The sequence below is a fragment of the Notolabrus celidotus genome, chromosome 7 (assembly GCF_009762535.1).
Source record: "Notolabrus celidotus isolate fNotCel1 chromosome 7, fNotCel1.pri, whole genome shotgun sequence".
Classification (NCBI taxonomy): Eukaryota; Metazoa; Chordata; class Actinopteri; order Labriformes; family Labridae; genus Notolabrus; species Notolabrus celidotus.
In genome coordinates, this window is record NC_048278.1 from 29337232 (window position 1) to 29356387 (window position 19156).

General features: G+C 40.4%; 1 protein-coding gene across 1 annotated transcript in view; it reads right to left on the bottom strand.

Moving 5' to 3' along the window:
* Positions 1 to 247: 247 nt before the first annotated feature.
* Positions 248 to 19156, bottom strand: part of mtnr1aa (melatonin receptor 1A a) — a 47666-nt gene continuing 28757 nt past the window's right edge. The window contains exon 2 of the mRNA XM_034688236.1: positions 248 to 1721. Coding sequence (XP_034544127.1) covers positions 853 to 1721 — 869 coding nt within the window. The 3' untranslated portion in view covers positions 248 to 852. The remainder of the gene's footprint in view (positions 1722 to 19156) is intronic.

The window sequence follows — 19156 nt, forward strand, 5'->3', positions numbered from 1 at the left end:
AACTTGCATCTGAAAGTAAATTGAACCTAGGAAAAAAGAAAATCTTCCATCAATATCAGATTTTATTTTGCATATGAACATTTCCTGATATCCATGCATACAGTATAATGAGCTCACGAGGTGGTAGAGAGAGAGATATAGGAGAGAGGAGAGAGAGAGAGAAGAGAAGAGAGAGAGAGAGAGAAGAGAGAGAGAGAGAGAGAGAGAGAGAGAGAGAGAGAGAGACAGAGAGAGAGAGAGAGAGAGAGAGAGAGAGAGAGAGAGAGAGAGAGAGAGAGAGAGATAATAAAGTACATATTCCACCTTATGTATTGCAGGGTATAATAAGACAGCAGCAACCCACATCGCTTGCACTCAATTAGTGTTACAGTGTCACAAATGAGGTTAATAAAATTGGTTGACTTCGTCATAAACTTCTGGATATATTTTCAACCAAGTTTTGCAGAAACGTTTTATAGGCCTGATAAAATGTGTCTTCATTTAACTGAAACCTGATATATTTTTACTATAGAACTACATGACATTTCATACAAAATAAATACTTATATAATGCATGATACATTTATATAATCACTGTAAACATGAAAACAAAACGGACATCATATATTTACTGTACTACAGGTACTGCAGAGTCAAACCAAAGTGCTTGATAAAAGACAAAGATAGTATGCGCCCCTGTTTTTACTGTGATTGTTCAGAGGTCAGTTAGCACCATAAGACAGTCTACGGACAGCTCAGTGGATAGAAGCTTTATATTTATATTTGGTATTTTTCTCACTCTGATTTTTTCTTTTTTTTTGCTCCGTCACAGCATATCCATTAATGTCCGCTCAGTGTCCTCAGGGTTCTGGCTCACACAGAGTCCACCTTGACCTGGTTATTGTTAGTCATGAGCGGTGACGGTTTACTCTTGAGCCTCTCTCCCGCGTCGTTAGAGCTGTCCTGGAAGAAGATGCGTGCCGTGCACACTGACACTACGATGCGCTTGTACTCGCGCCTGAAGTTCTGGTTCAGCACACCATACACAATGGCATTAAGGCAGCTGTTGAAGTAGGCCATGAAGTAGCTGGCTACGAACAACCACTCGGGGATGAGCGGGATCACAACCTCAGGTTTGATCGCTACGGCCAGGCCGATGAAGTTGAGAGGCGCCCAGCAAACGGCGAAGAGCACAAACACCACGAACATGGTGACAAAGTTTCGAACGTCATGTGGCGTTATCTTGGGACGATTGTCTGGCTTGACCCGCCTCCTCACCTGTATGACCAGTATCCAAATGCGCAGGTAGCAGTATGTGACAATCATGATGGGTAAGATAAAGTGAAAGAACACCACAGCGATCGTGTAGGCCGAGCTGGCAGACTGTTCAAAGGTACATGAGTAAACTCGTGGGTCATACTGAAGTGAACCCACAAACAGATTTGGCACGATGGCCACCACAGTCAGCGCCCAGATGAGCATCACATAGCACACCGAGTTTTTGTCACTGTACAGTTTATCATACTTGAGGCTGTGGCAGATGTAACAGTATCTGTTGATGGCAATGCCGGTGATGTTGAAGATGGAGCCGATGACGCTGATGCCCATGAGGAAGCCGCTGATCTGGCAGTGGGCGTATCCCAGGTTCCAGCCATTGTGGAAGATGGAGGTGAGGACCAGAGGGTACGGGTATATGGCCACCACAAGGTCTGCCACCGCCAAGCTGACCACGAAGATGTTCCCTGCAGACAAAACACACACCCACGAGACAGACAAGAGAGGACACATGAGTCATTGACAACAGAAGCAGAGCAGATTGGACATTCAAATGATTGAGACAAAGAGAGCATCAGTGATGGAGCCAGGAAATTATTAATTCACCAACATTTGGAAATATCTGCCCCGGAAAGGGTATCTGTGATTCTTGTTGTAAGACGCTGGACGTCACAACTTTCATTTGCTCACTTTTTTTTTCCTGTTACGTCCCCCTCCTACACACACACACACTGAACCTGCAGCTATCTTGTCTTTATACACTCAGCAGTGTCCTGCCCCGCCTCCTACTGTTTCCCTTTTCTGAATGTATTGTATGTTTCTGATCTTTTGACAATATTCATCAGCAGCAAGATTTAGAAAGACAAACAAAAAAACACAACTTAATTAAAAAAAAAAAAAAAAAATCTTGCAGACAGAATCGGCCATTTCTATAGAAACAGATCTATACTTCCAAGGTTTTGTAGAAAGAGGGTTGTGGAGGCTGTTTTTATGTCAGTCTTGGATTATGGGGACATAATCTACAATGATGCACCATCCTCAACCCTCAAACGCCTTGACTCCATTTATCACTCTGCGTTACGGTTTATTACAAGTGACCCCTTTCACACACATCATTGCATTCTGTACAATAAGGTTGGCTGGCCCTCTCTCCATGAAAGATGCAATATCCATTGGAATCTTTTTATTTATAAAGCTGTTTTAGGACAATTACCACCATACCTCACTGAACTTCTTAAATACCCAGACCGTTTTTATCAGACTCGCACCTCAAACCAGCTACTTTTGCATGTTCCTCGAGTTTGGTCAGAACTGGGAAAAACTGCCTTTTGTTTCTCTGCTCCTGACTCCTGGAACAAGTTGCAGCAGCGTCTTGAATTAAATGCACTTTTAAGTTTCGGACAATTCAGAATCTTAATTTTTAACCTTTCAACCCGGCTCTGCAACTGTTTTAGCTAGGTTAACCTGTGTATATTACTGTATCATTTGTATCATCGGCCCATCTTATTTTAGTGCTTTTATAGTCAATCCCCAACACCTCCTTTTATTATTTTATTTGATCTTTTAATTGTTTTTATATCCAATTCAAAAATGCTATGTTGCTTCTTTGTGTCTGTTTTTTAAATGTTACTTTAAATGACTCGATATCATTGTAAATGAGGATTGCCCCTCAATGATCTCTCGAGTATAAATAAAGGTTGATTGATTGATTGATTGATTGATTGATTGATTGATTGATTGATTGATTGATTGATTGATTGATTGATTGATAATCTTTTCAAAATTACAGCCTCACAACAGGTGATCCGTGTGTGGACGAGGTTTGTAAAATATGTAGCGTTTCTCAGCGATTCCAAAACTAAGACAGTGCAGATTGACATTGGCAGCAACCAGATACACATAACTTTTAAAGAGAAGGTTCATATTGAACACAAGACATCGCACCTCAATCACTGCATTACCAGGAGGGATGTACTGTAGGACCTCTCTCTGTCTTTCTGATCACGTGTCAGGCACTGCAGGTTATCAGATGTGTGGGGCAGAGAGCAAAGACATGTTTACATTTTTGATTGCAGATCTTTTTTTTTTTTTGTTACTATATCTTTTGGTGTTTTTGCCTTTAGTGGATAAGATGGCTGAAGAAAGACAAGAAATGTTAGGAGCAGAGAAGAGAAGAAGACATGCAGCTAATGGTCAAGGTCGGGAGTCAAACCAGCTACCACGGTGACGAGGACAACAGCCTCTATATGGGAGTGCGCTTAAGCCTGCTAGGCCGACGGCGCCTGGGATGGTGATCCCAACAGCTGAAAACATACCCAGGTTATAGTTAGAGAGCTAAAGGTAAAAATAATAATAATAATAATACTTTATTTATAAAGCACTTTTCAATACAGGTAACAAAGTGCTTCACAGTGAGCAATAAAAACAAGAAGAAGTGCAAAGCAAAATGGAGCGATAAAAAAAATAAAAGGAAAAAAAACTAAGAAGCATGCAAGCTTATAAAACAGACCCTTAAAAACAGAGCTAAAATTAAATACAATCACACAATAAAAGCTCTTCTGTAAAAATGTGTCTTGAGTAATGACAAAACAAGGGACTGACTCTGCAAGTCTGATGTCCTCTGGCAGGCTGTTCCAGAGTGTAGGAACCCTGACTGAAAACGCCCTGTCCCCTTTGGTTCTCAGTTGGGTCCTTGAAACAGCTAACAGAGCACTGCCAGAGGATCTCAGACTGCGACCAGGTTTGGAGGGGGATAAAAGCTCAGAGATATAGAGAGGGGCAAGTCCATGTAGTGCCTTCAAAGTCAGTAAAATAATCTTAAAATCAACCCTAAAATCAACAGGCAGCCAGTGTAGATGAGCTAAAATGGGGGTGATGTGGGCACATTTTTTAGTTCCTGCTAAAAGAGGAGCTGCTTCATTTTGAACTAATTGGAGATGGTGGATTGATTTCTGACTAAGACTTGAGTACAGTGAATTACAATAATCGAGACGGGAGGATATAAAAGCAGGAATGAGTTTCTGTAGATCTTTAGCTGACATTAAGGACTTGACTTTAGATATATTTCTGAGCTGATAAAAACAAGACTGGACAACTTTTTTTGTCAACTTACAACATATATAGGAGTAAAATATGAACAGCATGAAAAATAAAACATCCTGAAAGTCTCACAGGCAGTTTCTGTGTGGTACGCTGTATTTTTTTACTGCCATTTTCCTCCTTTACTCCAGACGCAGCTAAGACTAAAGGAATCTTACAACAATTTGTGAGAACAAAAGATCAAATCTGGTTTGAGATCTTGGTTGGTAACCATGTTTGTCGAAATGATCTGGTAATACGAGAGGTCTGTGGATCAAGTCTTAAACCCATAGCGAGAGCTCACAGACTCATGGGGGCCATCCCAATTAGTTTTAAAATACATGATTAGACATCCTGTCTTTAAAACCTGAATGATAGCGTAGACAGTCTGCATGGTGGACCACAACAGCTGAAATGAGATATAGGAGGACAACAGGGAAAGGTGCTTCTGTCTGTTTATTTTTAACGACAATAAACACATATAAGCCCCGGAGGCCAACATTAACCAGAATGCAACTGTTGACAAAAAAAGCAAACAAGTGAAATCTCATCCCCCAGTCCTCTCCAAAGACAGAACACACTGCAGACCAGAACGTTTTCCTTTTCCATACATCTAAACCCTTTTGATTTTATCCGTACTGCAAAGCATTTCTTCAGTAGGCTGTATCAGCCTCTCTTTTGTTTACATCATGCTTCCCTGAGAGATCACTATAGATTATATGCGGTGGTAAGTCGCTCACTGTAGTTTACACACTTCTAATATATTGAAGTGTTTGATATGTTTCATGTCCTGAAGTGTTCAAATGTTTGATCTCAGACAGAAGAACATCTCCTCATATACTGTCAAATGAATTTTAACTGGTGGGTATTTTCAAACTCCTGTAGCTTGTGACGCAGGTTATAGGCTCTTCTTTTGCAAATAATAAACAAGACATTATAAGAAGCTGCTTCTAAAAATGGACAATCCAGAATGCTACAGTATGCTTGGGAAAATGGCTGCAGGGAATTTAAGTGTACAGCATTTTTAAATATGCTAAGACACAAGCACAATCCTTCAGAGACATCCATTTGTTTTTGTTGCTACTTTGTTACATAAGCCACAGGGAAAGGGCCGCCAGGCTTGATTTAGAGGGAGAATTCATTCTGCAAGTCTATTCTCTGTGTGTGCATGCGCTTGTGTAAAATGCATGAACACATTTTGGAGGTTCCCCTGATGATTTGGCGTGTGTGAACTCCGACTTGCATTCAATTGTCACCTTTTGACGCAAGTGCATAATGAAAAGGAGAGAGTCCCTGTCCCCTAATAATTTTTTTTTCTAATTACCAGCGAGAACATGCAAACTTGATCTACAGCCTGGGCGGTAATCAGGGGCACACTGGAGCATTCTTTGTCCCCGCACTGATGGGGAAAATTAGACATGGCTTGTTGGAGAACATACTGTTACATTCAGAAAAGGCAACAGACAGCAACTATGATCCCAGGCCCCCTTTAAAAGTGCCATACATGATGTGCACTTGAAAAAGACAAAAGAGCAAATGTTTAGTTACGCTCTGTGGAAACAGCCACACGCACTGCTGTCTCTCCCTTAATTAAGCTGACCTCTGCATTCCAGCATTATTCACCGTTGAGTGGCCTGTCAGGAGGATGTGTGAGGATTGTAGCATCTAGCCGCACAGCATTTTCACAGCTGTCACTTTCATATTAGTGGAATGTGCACCATGTATATGTAAGCACCATATTACAAGGACTATTGACAAGTCCACATCCGGCTCTGCGTATGTGACAACACCCTGTCACGGATGATAAGAGGCATTTACTGGTTGTCAGATGGGAACTAAGCGCATCGTATATCTCCACAATCACTGCGGAGCAATTTCATTCCAGCGCTGACGTTTGGTCTGTCAGTATCAGACACACTCCCACAACCCACAGGCAGACCTGTCAGTCTCACCTGAGCTTTAGAAGAACACTACTGATCAGCCTGGTGGCCTGTTATCTCACATTGAACATACCAACCATTTTACTGCCAGGGATCACATGTGGCTATTAATTAAATTGTCTCCTTTTTTATCTGTCATTCAGCTGCCCTCTGTAGGGAATTAGGTGCACCTGCTGCTGTCAAGACCCCATGGCTGCTAGAGAGCTGTACTATATGCATGTATATATTAGGGATGCACCGAAATGAAAATTCTTGGACAAAACCAAAAATGAGGAAACCAAGGCTGAAAACAGAAACACCGAAATAAATTATTATGCCAATTATTAGTACCATTGCATTTATGGCTATGACCGTGTACTAGCCTCACTAAAATCAAGGATCTCATTGAACATATCAGACAACGAGGGTGCACGCTAGGGATGCACCAAAATGAAAATTCTTGGCCGAAAATGAGGAAACCAAGGCCGAAAACCGAAATAAATTATTATGCCAATTATTAGTAGGGAGACCAGGGACAGTTGTAACATTTCACTCCTTGGATTTGAGATTAAGCCATGCATTTTCTGTTCGTGTTGCACAGACATTTTCTAGGCTCTTTATCCTCAAATGTGACTTTGAAAAAACATCTTTTGTAAATCCTTAAAAAATTAAGCTTAGAAAATGTATGCCACATTGTCATGGTTTTTTTTTAAGTCAAAGGGAATATAACAACTGTTTAATACTTTAATGAAAGTAGGTTGTGAAGACAGAAAGGGTAAATGTTATTTATTTGTAAATGCACTGGCCACCCCTGCCTTTGTGAGAGCCTCAGTTGGGCCACCCCGGTCAACAAGCTCTGGACACGCCCTGCCCCTATGCCGCTCTGTTCTCCTTCTGCAAGCGGGTTCTCTGCATCCATCGCAGCCTGGATTATTTCTTGTGCGCGCTGCTTTATTCCCACATCCAAGTAATGATCTTTATAACGCGGATCAAGTACAGTTGCGATGAAGTGCAGAGGATCCGAATAGATCTCAGTGAAACATGTGCTGACAGACTCTAAGAGTGTACTTTTCATTGTTTTCACTCTGTGGTCCGTCTGAACCTCTGCTTAGAAGACGCTTTAGTGCTGCAATTAGAAGAAGAACGGATGCAGACATGTTGGCCCTTATCCAGACAAGCGTGTCTGGCTGCAGTTTTTGATTGCGTCATCACAACATTCTGTTTCGGCCATGTTGTTTCGGTGATAAATGTAATTTGGTGCATCCCTAGTATATATATATGTGTGTGTGTGTGTGTGTGTGTGTGTGTGTGTTTGTGTGAGAAAGTCTCTAGCTCTATTTCTGTGTATGCCTAGGCTCTCGTATGTCTGTCTTTGTGAGGACTTTGAGAGTACAGACAATCAAGAGTTAGAAGATTTTTCAAAACAAATTTCTGCATGTTGGTTCACTTTATCAGTTAAAGACCACAGACTATGAAACATGGACACAGTCTCAGTAACTTCACCCACTGATTTCTGCATCAGGTTTTTCAGGCCCAACATGGTGGATGCCATATTTGAAATGCTGACTCAACCTAATATCAGTCAGTCAAGTCAGCTACACCCTTAATCATCTTTTGCAGATAAGGCTTCTCACAAGAATGTTGACGATTGCAAATATGTTTATGTGTGTCTACTTATCTGAACATTGTGGGAAAAATGTAAAAAAAAAAAAGTGATAACCAGTGGACTCATCTTCCAATTGTGGACACAGCTGACACTTTGTGGTTTGAGCGTAATCACTGGTCAAGTATCATGTTGGGTTGAGAAGTCATTATAATTGAGGTTACACAAGGTCTCCAAAAACATGAATGTAAACCAGTAAACAGCCCCCGTAAGCAACAGTAACAAAAAAAGTGTGTGTGTGCAGAGAGAGCACTGCAGTTAGTTAAGCTCCATGCATACTGCCAAAGGAGAACTGGTTTTGTAGTTCAAAGACAGTGTTAAGACATCTTGCATCAGTCATCTTTAAGGGGCTCCCTTTTCCTCCTGTGGCTATTCTCCACTGTAATAACCCTGTTAAAGCGTTTTAAAGCCAAGTCACTCAGCATTAACTGTCTTAACCTTGACAAGGTCATGTCATGAAAGGCCCAAAGGCTGCTGGCTCTTTTGGCTGTTTGACTCTCACTCACTCTCAGTCTCTGTCACTGTGACCAGTCCTGTGATTGACGCATCACTCTGAGTTTTCATTTGGCTTGAGGAAAGATACGGGGCTGGTGCCGTGTCCCTTTTTTCCGTTTCTGCAATCCAACACTTTTAGCCAATTTCTGTCAGGATTTAGGTACAAGTGAAGCCCATTTGAGATTTTTTTTTACCCCTGTAGCTCGCAATGAATTTTGACACGCACAGGAAAGCTGACAGTGGATGCTTAGTGCATTTAGATACTATCCTTCCAGCCAGTTTTCACAGTTTATGGTGTTGCAGCATTATCTCAAAATGGAATGTGGTGTTAATTTTTTGGGCGACTTGTCGTCCCCCCCCCCAAAAAAAAGGAAAAAATACTTTTTGGACATACCGAGAAAAAACTGCAGGCATCACGTCCAAATTAGTAAACCGTCCAAGTCAATACTTTGAAAATTAATCTTGGCAGCAATGACACCTCTGAGGCTGTATCTGCCTGGAGCATCTGAGTTAGGATTTTGTCCCATTTTTCAGAGCACAGTTGCACACAGTTCAGTCAGCCTGAAAGAGAAGCGTCTGTGAGCAGCTATACTGAGGTCTTTCCACAGATTTTCCAAAGGGATTTAAGACCTGGCTTTTACTGGGTCATGCCAGGACTGTCACTTTACTCTCCCGGAGCCACTGCAGTGATACAAAGGAACTACGATTTGATATAGAGCTTAGAGTGCAGTAAGTGCAGGGGAGACTATTTTATCCTTAAATCTTTTGCTTCTGCTTGTTCATTGACTACTGTCACAGACTTATTTAAGCCACACCTCTTGGCTTCTCTCCATTCACAAATTATGCCACTTGTACTTTGAATCAAAATCAGGGAAGCTATGATTTTACATCATCCAATCATGTAAGCTCAAAACTCTGCAACTTGATAAATCCAACAAGTAGCCACTCTCCAATCAGTGTGTTTTATCTAACCCAATTAGCTGCTCCTGCACTTCAGTCTTACAGTGCTGACTTCTCCAACAGACAGCAACATAAACACTGGCCAAGCCACAGGCCTGACCAATTATACGGTTATTTCCCATAATTGGTCATTAGCCCTAAATTAAGTTTAAGCCAAGTGCTGATCTACATTAATTGGTTTGACTTGAATATGTAAACAAAGTCCGTTCTGCTGGAATGAGCTCGATATCCCTCTTGTGGATACGCAAACTATCACGTCAACATAAGTATTCTCATTCAGCAGGATTACTTTCCTCACAAGTCCTCTGTCCCTCACCTGGCACCTTCAGCACGAGACTGCCACCTCCAAGTTTTGACGGTGGGCATGTTGTCAGACTGACGGTGAGCTGACTATCTCCTCCAGATTTCTTTGGACTACATCTAAAAGAGTGACGCTTTTCATTGTATCACACCCGTGTTTTGCTCTCGGAGTCGTGCTGTGCCTCCTGCAGTGACGTCTTTCAGTGTTCTGACATGACGCCCAGCAAGTGCTGCTCTGTCTGTTGTCACTCAAAATGTGCTTTGTCAGCAAGCTCTATAGTTCTATCGTTGGTCCTTGAATTCTTCTTCACCGCCCTCAGAGGCTCTCATTGTACAGTATTCAGTTTGGTAAGACAGCTTGCTCTGGGATACAGAATATATTAACCTTGTGATAACTTCTATTGGTCTTTCTTACTTGAAAAGGCAAATAAATAATGAATTAGTCTGCTTTCTTGAAATCTCAACATTAGGGTTTTTATATATCCTACTCTAGATCTATCCAGGAAATTCATTGTACAAAGTGCAGACAAAATCATGGGGGAAAGGTTCAATATGCCAAACTTTCATCCAAAGACATGGGAACACCAAAGTGTTTTCTTGGGATCATACATTTTGGATGAAAATTCCATTATTCAGCATTTCAAACCAGTCCATATTAACAATGTAAAACCATTCTTACAGGTGTCTTAACTTAAGAATCAACTGAGTGCAGTCTTCTGTCATCTTTAAGTTCTGTGGTTACCTTCTCTGATTTAATTTCAGATTTTGCTTTCAGTGCTCTGCTGGCTTTTGTGATGCAGCTGCCTACCGTCATTAGTCTCATTAGCTGCACCTGTGTGCTTAGTTTCTGTATGCTAGTACTTCAGTGATACTTTGATTCCATTTGACACAAAGTGCATGTTACTTTTGACTTGTAAACTGAGCCCTATGGGAGATATTAACCCTCCTGTTATGTTGCGGGTCAAATTGACCCTTTAAAGTCTATTTTAGGCAATATATGCGCTCCCAACCAGCTAAATGTAGCATAGAAATCTGGGCAGCATGTGACAGAAGAGGTGTCGTGTTAATTTATCAACATCACTTCATAAAAATAAGAAATTAAAATGTAAAATAAAATAACAAAAATATAAGTTATGTAAAACTATTTTATTTATATTTAGGTCTTTCCAATGTACATTAAAAAAAGTTTTAACATTAATTTTAATGAAAAATTTGTGAGTTATCCTCATTGAACCATGATCTGTGAGAGTTAAAGAACAGCAATGGACTAAATCTTGATTTAAATGGTTAGTAATGGAGTTAAAACTTAGATTAAAAAAAAAAAATGTGTATTGGGATTTTTTGGGGTTCTGACACTTTTGAATAATTGAATATGCCCCGGGTCAAATTGACCCAGGAACCGTTGCTGTTCCAGAGAAACGAACATAACAGGAGGGTTAAAAGTAAATGTGCCATTTAGAAGCACAGTTGAATTATTATTTACATCATGGTAGCAGGAAGCAGGAAGACACTGTGGTAGCTTAGCTATGGTGTGCTGAAGGGGACAAAGTTGCACGGTGTGAAAAAAAAGGCGTTATTTTTGCAGCCCTCGTTTTTACATGCATATTTATCTGTTGTTCCGTAAATGTATTTGGTTTGAAGGATAGTGAAGCTCTTATCCTGTATTGTAGAGTTAGAGAAAAATGGGAAGGATATTTTCTGTCTCAATTTCTCTTTACTTATTTGACTTGTATTATTTTTCACATTTTTAAAAAAAGGAAATACAATTATTTTCAGATAAACCAGAGCAACCGGAACAACTTCTCCCCAGATGATATGTTGATCAGATGAGTTCTTGAACAAGTTTGGTACTGCTCCAGAGTCTTATGGTACTTTATATTTATAGTACTTGTCACATAATTTCCTACAGAGAATAAAAAAAAGTCAGAACATGTGTTAGAAGCCTGAAGAAATCAAATAAAATCTTTACAATGTGCCACCCCTAAATCACTGTGATGGTTTGAGGGACATTTTCTAATAAAATGTGAATGAAAAAAAAGATATATCACATGAAAATCAACTCGAATCTCTTTGAAACTTCGACTATAACCCAGCTACTGACCTAACTAAACTTTCTATGAGTTCCTTATTGGCTTATTTCTGGCAGAATATCAGACAACTTACTGGCAGTCTGTGAAGACAACTGTCTACCAACTGTTACAGGCTGTACCACTGATTAATGTTAAATATGAATATGCTGCTTCTCTCTTAAAATAGAAGAAAGAGCTTCTGATAACATTGAGAAATCTCAGAGCTTGGTTTATTGAGATTTTTGGAGCCTTTACCTGATGTGTATGTAGTGCAGGTTAGCTGAAGGTGGAGCAGGTCTGAATACCTATGCACGCTGTGACCTAAGTCCCCCACTGCTCTAATGATGCACTGTGGGCTTTTTAGTGCCTGGGGTCAAAAGTCAAGTCTAAGTGCATACCTTGTCAGGGGAAGTTACTCAGGTCACAGTGTGAATGTGCAGTAAAAGCACGTAAAGGCCTTTAGTCTGCTGGCATCAGATCGTTATATTAATGTATGTTAATGTGTGAAAAACCACCCCAGGAATATGAATATATTACAACATGTCAAGAATGTATTAATGTGTGGAGTTATGACACTACAGGAATAGTGCCACATCATACATTTATGTTCTAAACCGATGTCTCTTATTTAATGGCAGTGCAAGAAAGAACAAAAGATGTGTTACTTGATGTAGATATGTGAAAACTGTGGAATACTCTGTCGTTAATAAATCAAGTGGAGTGCTGCTTTGATTGAAAAGGCTCCATTCAAAACAACTAGGGAACACTGGAGGTAGATGATGCCAGTCTCTGGGGATCGATCGCAGGCAGTGGGGTTGCAGAGGATGCTACCTCACTACTTGCACATTAAAAAAGCCTCTGAAAAGCTACATGATTCAGAAAACAGCGACCACAACAACTACAAGATACTGAAAAATGTAGTTAGCTGCTAACACTTGTTTCACACTAGATGAGCATGGTCAATTTTAAAACCATGAGAGTCCAAACACACAAGGACACACCCGACCGATTTCACAGTGGTGATTCCACAGACGAGATCTCACAGAAACTTGACTTCAGTAGATAAACAAACATGGAGGATGATCCAAATGCTGGCTGTCTGACCTCAGATCGTAAATATTAAAGGTGACCATCATGCAAAATCGACTTTTTAATGGTTCTCTACCTGAAATATGTTTCCCTGGCATGTCTACAAACGCCCCGAAAATGAAAAAAATCCATTCTGCCCCTGTTCTGATTTCTCCAGCTTTCTGTAAATGTGTGCTGAAACGAGCCGTTTCAGTTTTCCCTAACGCTATCCGGTCTGTAACGGAAGTCAGAACTCGGAGCTTGTTCAGCCCATAGACTGTATAAAATACAACTCAACTCCTCCTCCGTTTTTCATTACCTGCACACATGTGTGCTAACAAGGACCTCAGGAGGGAGGCATGCTAGTTGTAGGCTGTCTTAATAAACACAAAGGTCGGTTTTACTCCCCACGTCTGTAGATTTGAAGATCTAGTGGATGATTTTCATTTTTCATGGAAAAATGCTAGCGCTAGTTAGCATAGCCACATAACTACATGTTATCAGCTGTAGCTGTGTACCAAGACACATGTCGACATACTGACAAATAAAACAACAAGAAATACAAAATCTGTGACCAATATTTCAGAAAGGTCCTGCTGTAGGTGCCTCTCCGTCAGGATCAGATTCTGGATCAAATTCAGAGGGTTGAAGTAATGCGGGTCTGTGAGCAGCCGTGTATATTCAGCCAAAATTTAAACATTAGATCAACATGCTGGACAGCAGAGGCCACATCCACTTCCTGAGGGGGCGTGGTCAGAAAGCTCATTCACATTTAAAGGCACAGACACAGAAAACAGCCTGTTCTGAGCAGGGCTGAAAAAGAGGGGTTTACAGGCATACTAAAATCTGATTTCAAAGTTTTTTTTGAGCAATAAACTTTAAAGACATGTTTTGGGGACCTCTTAGACCAAATATTTTGATGAAAAAGAGCATAATATGTCACCTTTAAAGGCACAGACACAGAAAACAGCCTGTTCTGAGCAGGGCTGAAAAAGAGGGGTTTACAAGCATACTAAAATCTGATTTCAAAGTTTTTTTTGAGCAATAAACTTTAAAGACATGTTTTGGGGACCTCTTAGACCAATATATTTTGATGAAAAAGAGCATATGTCACCTATAAACATGTTCAATACTTAGGATCTGAGGTTGGCTCCGACTTGGTCTGGAGCAGTAAAGTAGTCATATTGTCACCAAACACTTGAGGATTATTTGAGAAAATTATCAGTTTCGTAATTTGCCATTGGGGATAGTAAGTTGAATCCTAAATCGTGCTGACAATCGTCTAGTGTGTGGCTAGCCTAATGCTGCTCTTTGTAGGGCTGTTACTGCCCAGGCTGTCAGTAAGTAAAGCTTCACACTCACATGAAATGAATAGTTAAATAAGAACACTATGTTTCAATCTGGAACTAAGTCATTAAGATAAAAAAAAGTGTGGTTCTGCAATTATTGTAGACACAATCAGTGCTTTTATTATAGTTATCTACCAGCATCAAAGAGGCAGTAAATACATTCAACTGTATGCTTTCTTTCAGTGACCTCCTTCAGTTTTCTTAATGAATAAACTGTGAACCAGGCCCCTGCTAGTGAAAACCCAATTCAAATGTAGATGCACTCGGATTCGCATTCATTGACCTTGCCACCACAGCCGAGTACTCTTCCTCGGTCTTTCTCATTCAGCCGTTAAAAAACAACCCTCAATGATTTACCTTTTTCCTTCTAAGAAATCTACATGCTTGTGACTTTTCTTTCACCGTTTCCGAGTGGCTGACTGCTCATACATGATTCAGCAAACAGTTACTGTGCCAACAGATTCTGGAGTCTTGAATAAAGATGAGTCCTTGATGAATGAGAGAATATAATGTGTTTTTTGTGCGTGTCTGTGACTGTGTGTCTTGTGAGGAATTCACTGAAAATATCTCCCAGCTATCACTATGACAAAGGAAAGGGGGGGGGGGGGGGGGGGATAATCATGGTACTTTGTCCGGCAGAACTAGGATGGCAGCTCCCAGCACACAGAAATGTGATAAAATGCACACAAAACAACAACTGTGATGCTGGAAGTCTGCTTGAACTTCCTTAATATTAATCCAGAGAGAAAGAGAAGCAGAGAGAGAGGAGGAGGAGGTAGAGGAGAATATAAACAGAGAAAGATTGAAGCAGCCCTCAGAAGAAGCAGAGTGATTATGTCTCGGGGTCACTATTGGATTTACGGATATTGTGTTTATGAATGAAGCCGGTGACAGGCGTGGGTGATGAGACTCTCTGCAGGTTTAACCTCCTTACTTTCTCCATCTGAAGCTATTTCAAGAGTACAAAACCACACCGAACGTACAGTAGGTTAATAATAAAATATGGACGCTTGGGGACAAAATGTGTCAATAACCCTCTTCATGACTCCATACAGCTTTTCTTTCAGCTGCAGACAGGATGGTGTAAAAAAAAGGGAAGCACTTTTGACATGGATTTAGAAAGAAGTTGTTTATTCCTACCCTGGTGTGGCAAAAGGAAAGAAGGGATTTACAAACTGACCTCAAGTGCCCTCCCTGCAAGAAACAGAAACAGCAGAGTGGAAGCAGCATAATTTGCTGCCAGCCTGATTCTAGTCCATGTCAAGCACCGCGGCTGTTTTCATACAACAGCCTTGCACAAGTAGCCTGAAGAATCTTTAAATGTCAGAATCAAGTATTAATCGGAACACAAACAAAAACAGGGTTTGGAAGATGTTTACCAAGACGATGGAATGAAGGATATTTACTAAAGGAAGTGTTTTAATTTAGGGTTATTTCCTGACTCGGGAAATCCAACAATGTTCATCACATTGTGTTCCAGTGTAATTCCTTTATCAGACGGAGAAAGGTTTCCATAATAGGCTCAGGATTCCTCAGAGGTACTCTCAGGTTAGCACACTGTGCCCATTGTCCAGCACTAATTTTGAAACAGTGATGTGCATTCTTTACCTCATAACAGAGGAATTTTGCTAACAGCTACACAATTTAGATCTCAAGTCAGTATTTTGTCTTTATTTAAAGAGGGATAAATGAGCACTGGTTTATCTTGGCAGTGTTATGATGTCCTGTGGGTGTCGAAGCTAGAGTGAGATTTTAACATCTCAGATGAAGTGAGGTTTAGTGCCCAACTAGCCAACTTTATCCAACCTAAGAAAACAGTAAATAAGTCTCAAACAGTCACAAATTGCCGGTTTCTGTTTCTTTTTTTTCTTTTTTACAGCCAACAATGCCATTTTTGAGGATCATGTGTTGTGAAAATACCTGTCCGGCGCACTTACTTTCTCTACTTAGGGAGCAGAGCTGACAAAACACCACGGGTGGTGTCACACTGGATGTCAGCCAGGCCCCCACAGCTGGTGGCCTGACACAGCCTGACAGGTCCAGTCACGTCTTCCAGATAAAGCCCCCCAGACACGTTGTCCAATGTCAAGTTGTCAATCTGATTACACTGTCTTCATGTGTCAAGAACTAGTGGCAACGCAGGATATGAAGCATTAACCTGTGTGTCATATAGACATGGGAATATCTGTCTATGTTTGTCTGTTTAAAACCCCTGTACCTGCGCCTCTAGTTGTAGGTGCACAACTATCTCTCTTCCCATTGTGCCTGCATATTTCATGTGTTTCATATATTACTACAAAGTTACCATACAAATGTTTTGTTTGCACCAGTCATTATGCAGTGGTGTGAATCTCACTGTCAACAGTCTGCAGGTCAGGACTAATAGAGAACACGTCTCTCCTCAGTCTGCAGCAGACTCTTGAACATAACAATGACTCTTATTACACCCAAGGGACTTCACAAAACGTCTGTATTTGCTGACCTGTAAATGAGGAGAATTAGCAGTGAAGTGGCTGTGACAGAGGCAAGCAGGAAGAAGCACAATTTCAGCAGCAAACAAACAAATTCCAGCACCTTCCTTCACATTTTTGTGCAGAGATGTGGACCTGTTTATACGTCTCATAAGTCAGAGGTCGATCTCTCTGTCGATCGACCACCACTGCCCCCAGACCCCCTTTGCTTGTGACAGCTTTGGGTGAAAATTAAAGACTGTAGAGCTGCTTCCTTTCAATACTTTTGAAAGTAGAAATAATGGATAGCATATTGTTTTAAAGCATTATCTTTGAACAGATTCCCCCTACAATTTGACTCCTTGACTATATGACATTTTCCTACACTTTAATTTACTGAGGTTAAGTGGGGATGTCTTCATGCATCAAAACTGCCATTGTACAAGCTTGGTCATTCCCTACTCCCTTTTTGGGGGGGGTGTCATGTTATTTCACCATAAAGTGGAGAAAAAAACCTAATTATGAATAAATAAAACCCTCCATCACTGATCTAAAGGATGATCAGGTCAGTGTCGGGGGTTACTGTATAGATCCCCTAAGGAGCTGTGGGTTGGGTGAGCCATGTGGCCACAGCTCTTGGAGCTGCCGGTGCTGCTAAGACTTACAGTACTCCAGCTGCTCCCCAGTGAGCCACACAGTCTTGCTCACCCACGGAGTCAGCTGTAAAGCTGAGAAAAACTAAACACCATTTATGAGTTCTTTGCATTGTTGCACATTCTGTCTTCTTTTTACAACCCATGGTTACAAATAGAGGATATAAAAGTAGGACATTGCCTGCGGAGACCTCCATCTGAGGCTAAGTACTGTTTGAATAAAGGTATTTCTGCTGAGTTCCCATCTCAGCAAACTGTCATTAATGTGGCAGCAGGTGCAGGTTTTTTTTTTTGCTGACGCTAGTATCCACAGAGTGAATTTAACCCCTTTTGTACCACAGACATGTGAATGACATGGGGCTTCTAAAGTCACGTTTCCACTATTTCTGTGAGTCTGCTGGAGCAGATTAATCCCTGCACGTCACTGCTCAGAGACTGTGATGATTTGGTTACGTAATTAAACCTTAAAGCTGAAGCTCTATTGCTATTTTTTTCTCTATGTCTGTTTGAAGTCCTAATCCATACAGATCAAATAAATGAGAAATTCTTGCACTCCATTCTTGTGCACTATGATGATGACCATCACCCAAATGTGTTTGACAGCTTTTGTGCACAAAATCTGTTCAGTTTCTACTTTCTTCTGTTGGTTTGGAGTGTAACTGAGGGGCTGGAATCACTTGGTTTTACAGTTATATGAAGATGTGCAAAACTATCTTTTACTTTGTAATGCTAATAACCACCTAGATATGGTGGATTAAAATACTTCTCGTATACTAGTGGCAATAAAAATAAAAACAGCATTTTATTTGTGTAAAAACATGAATATTGTATTTTTTTTTGCTTTAAATTTCATTGTTTTTTTTATTGCCACCGTATCATAAAGCTAAAAATATTAGATTTTTTGGGGCTAATTGGTTGAGTTAATGGATCAGTGTGTTGATTGGTATACTGGCTGATACCTAAAACCACACTCCAGGCTCCTTTTTGGTCAACACTTACTGGTATCCAGTAAACTGTATGGATGGATGGATGGATTCTGACTCTGATTTAAATCCTGCTCACTGGTTTCAATTTCTTTCAGCACTGAAAAATACTCAATCAGTCCACTGTTTATTAAAGGAACTCTTGAAGAAGACACAAAAAAATCAACCCACCCTCTGAATGTTTCTATATTTTCTAGCTCTGGAGTTAATGGTGGTCATTTATTTTCTTTGATTTTGACAGTAAGCACTCATATTATATTGTTGTTGCCTTTTAACACCAGAAATACTAGTCATATAAACATAAACATAAACATAAACATATAGCTAGCTATATTTAACTTATTTCATGTCTTTAAAAGTACTTCTATACCTTTCTTTGTACAGATAGTATTTATTTATTTATTTATTTATTTATTTATTTATTTATTTATTTTTTCCCTTTACATTTTTGGCCCTTTTGCCTTATTTTATAGGACAGCTGAAGAGAGACAGGAAATGCGGGGAGTAGAGAGTGGGGGAAGACATGCAGGAAATGGTCGACTGGTCGGGGATTGAACCGGCGACCCTTGCGATGAGGACTGTAGCCACTGTATGTGGGGCGCTTAGACCACTAGGACACAAGCCCCCGTACAGATAGTATTTTTATTTTTATTTAGAATTTTTGTATTTGTGTTTAGGTTTATATATTTATCATCCTTACTGTCTTGTTGTGTCCTTACTCTCTTGTTGTTAAGTACCAGTGTTCCAATCACCACATCAAATTCCTTATGTGTGCGAGCTCACTTGGCAATAAAGCTTTCTGGAATCTTGAATCTTGAATCTATGGTTAGAGCCTATACTGCCATAATGCTGTAATGCTGTACTACCTGGATGTAAACAAGAGCATATGACAGATAGCATCATGTAGCACGGCAT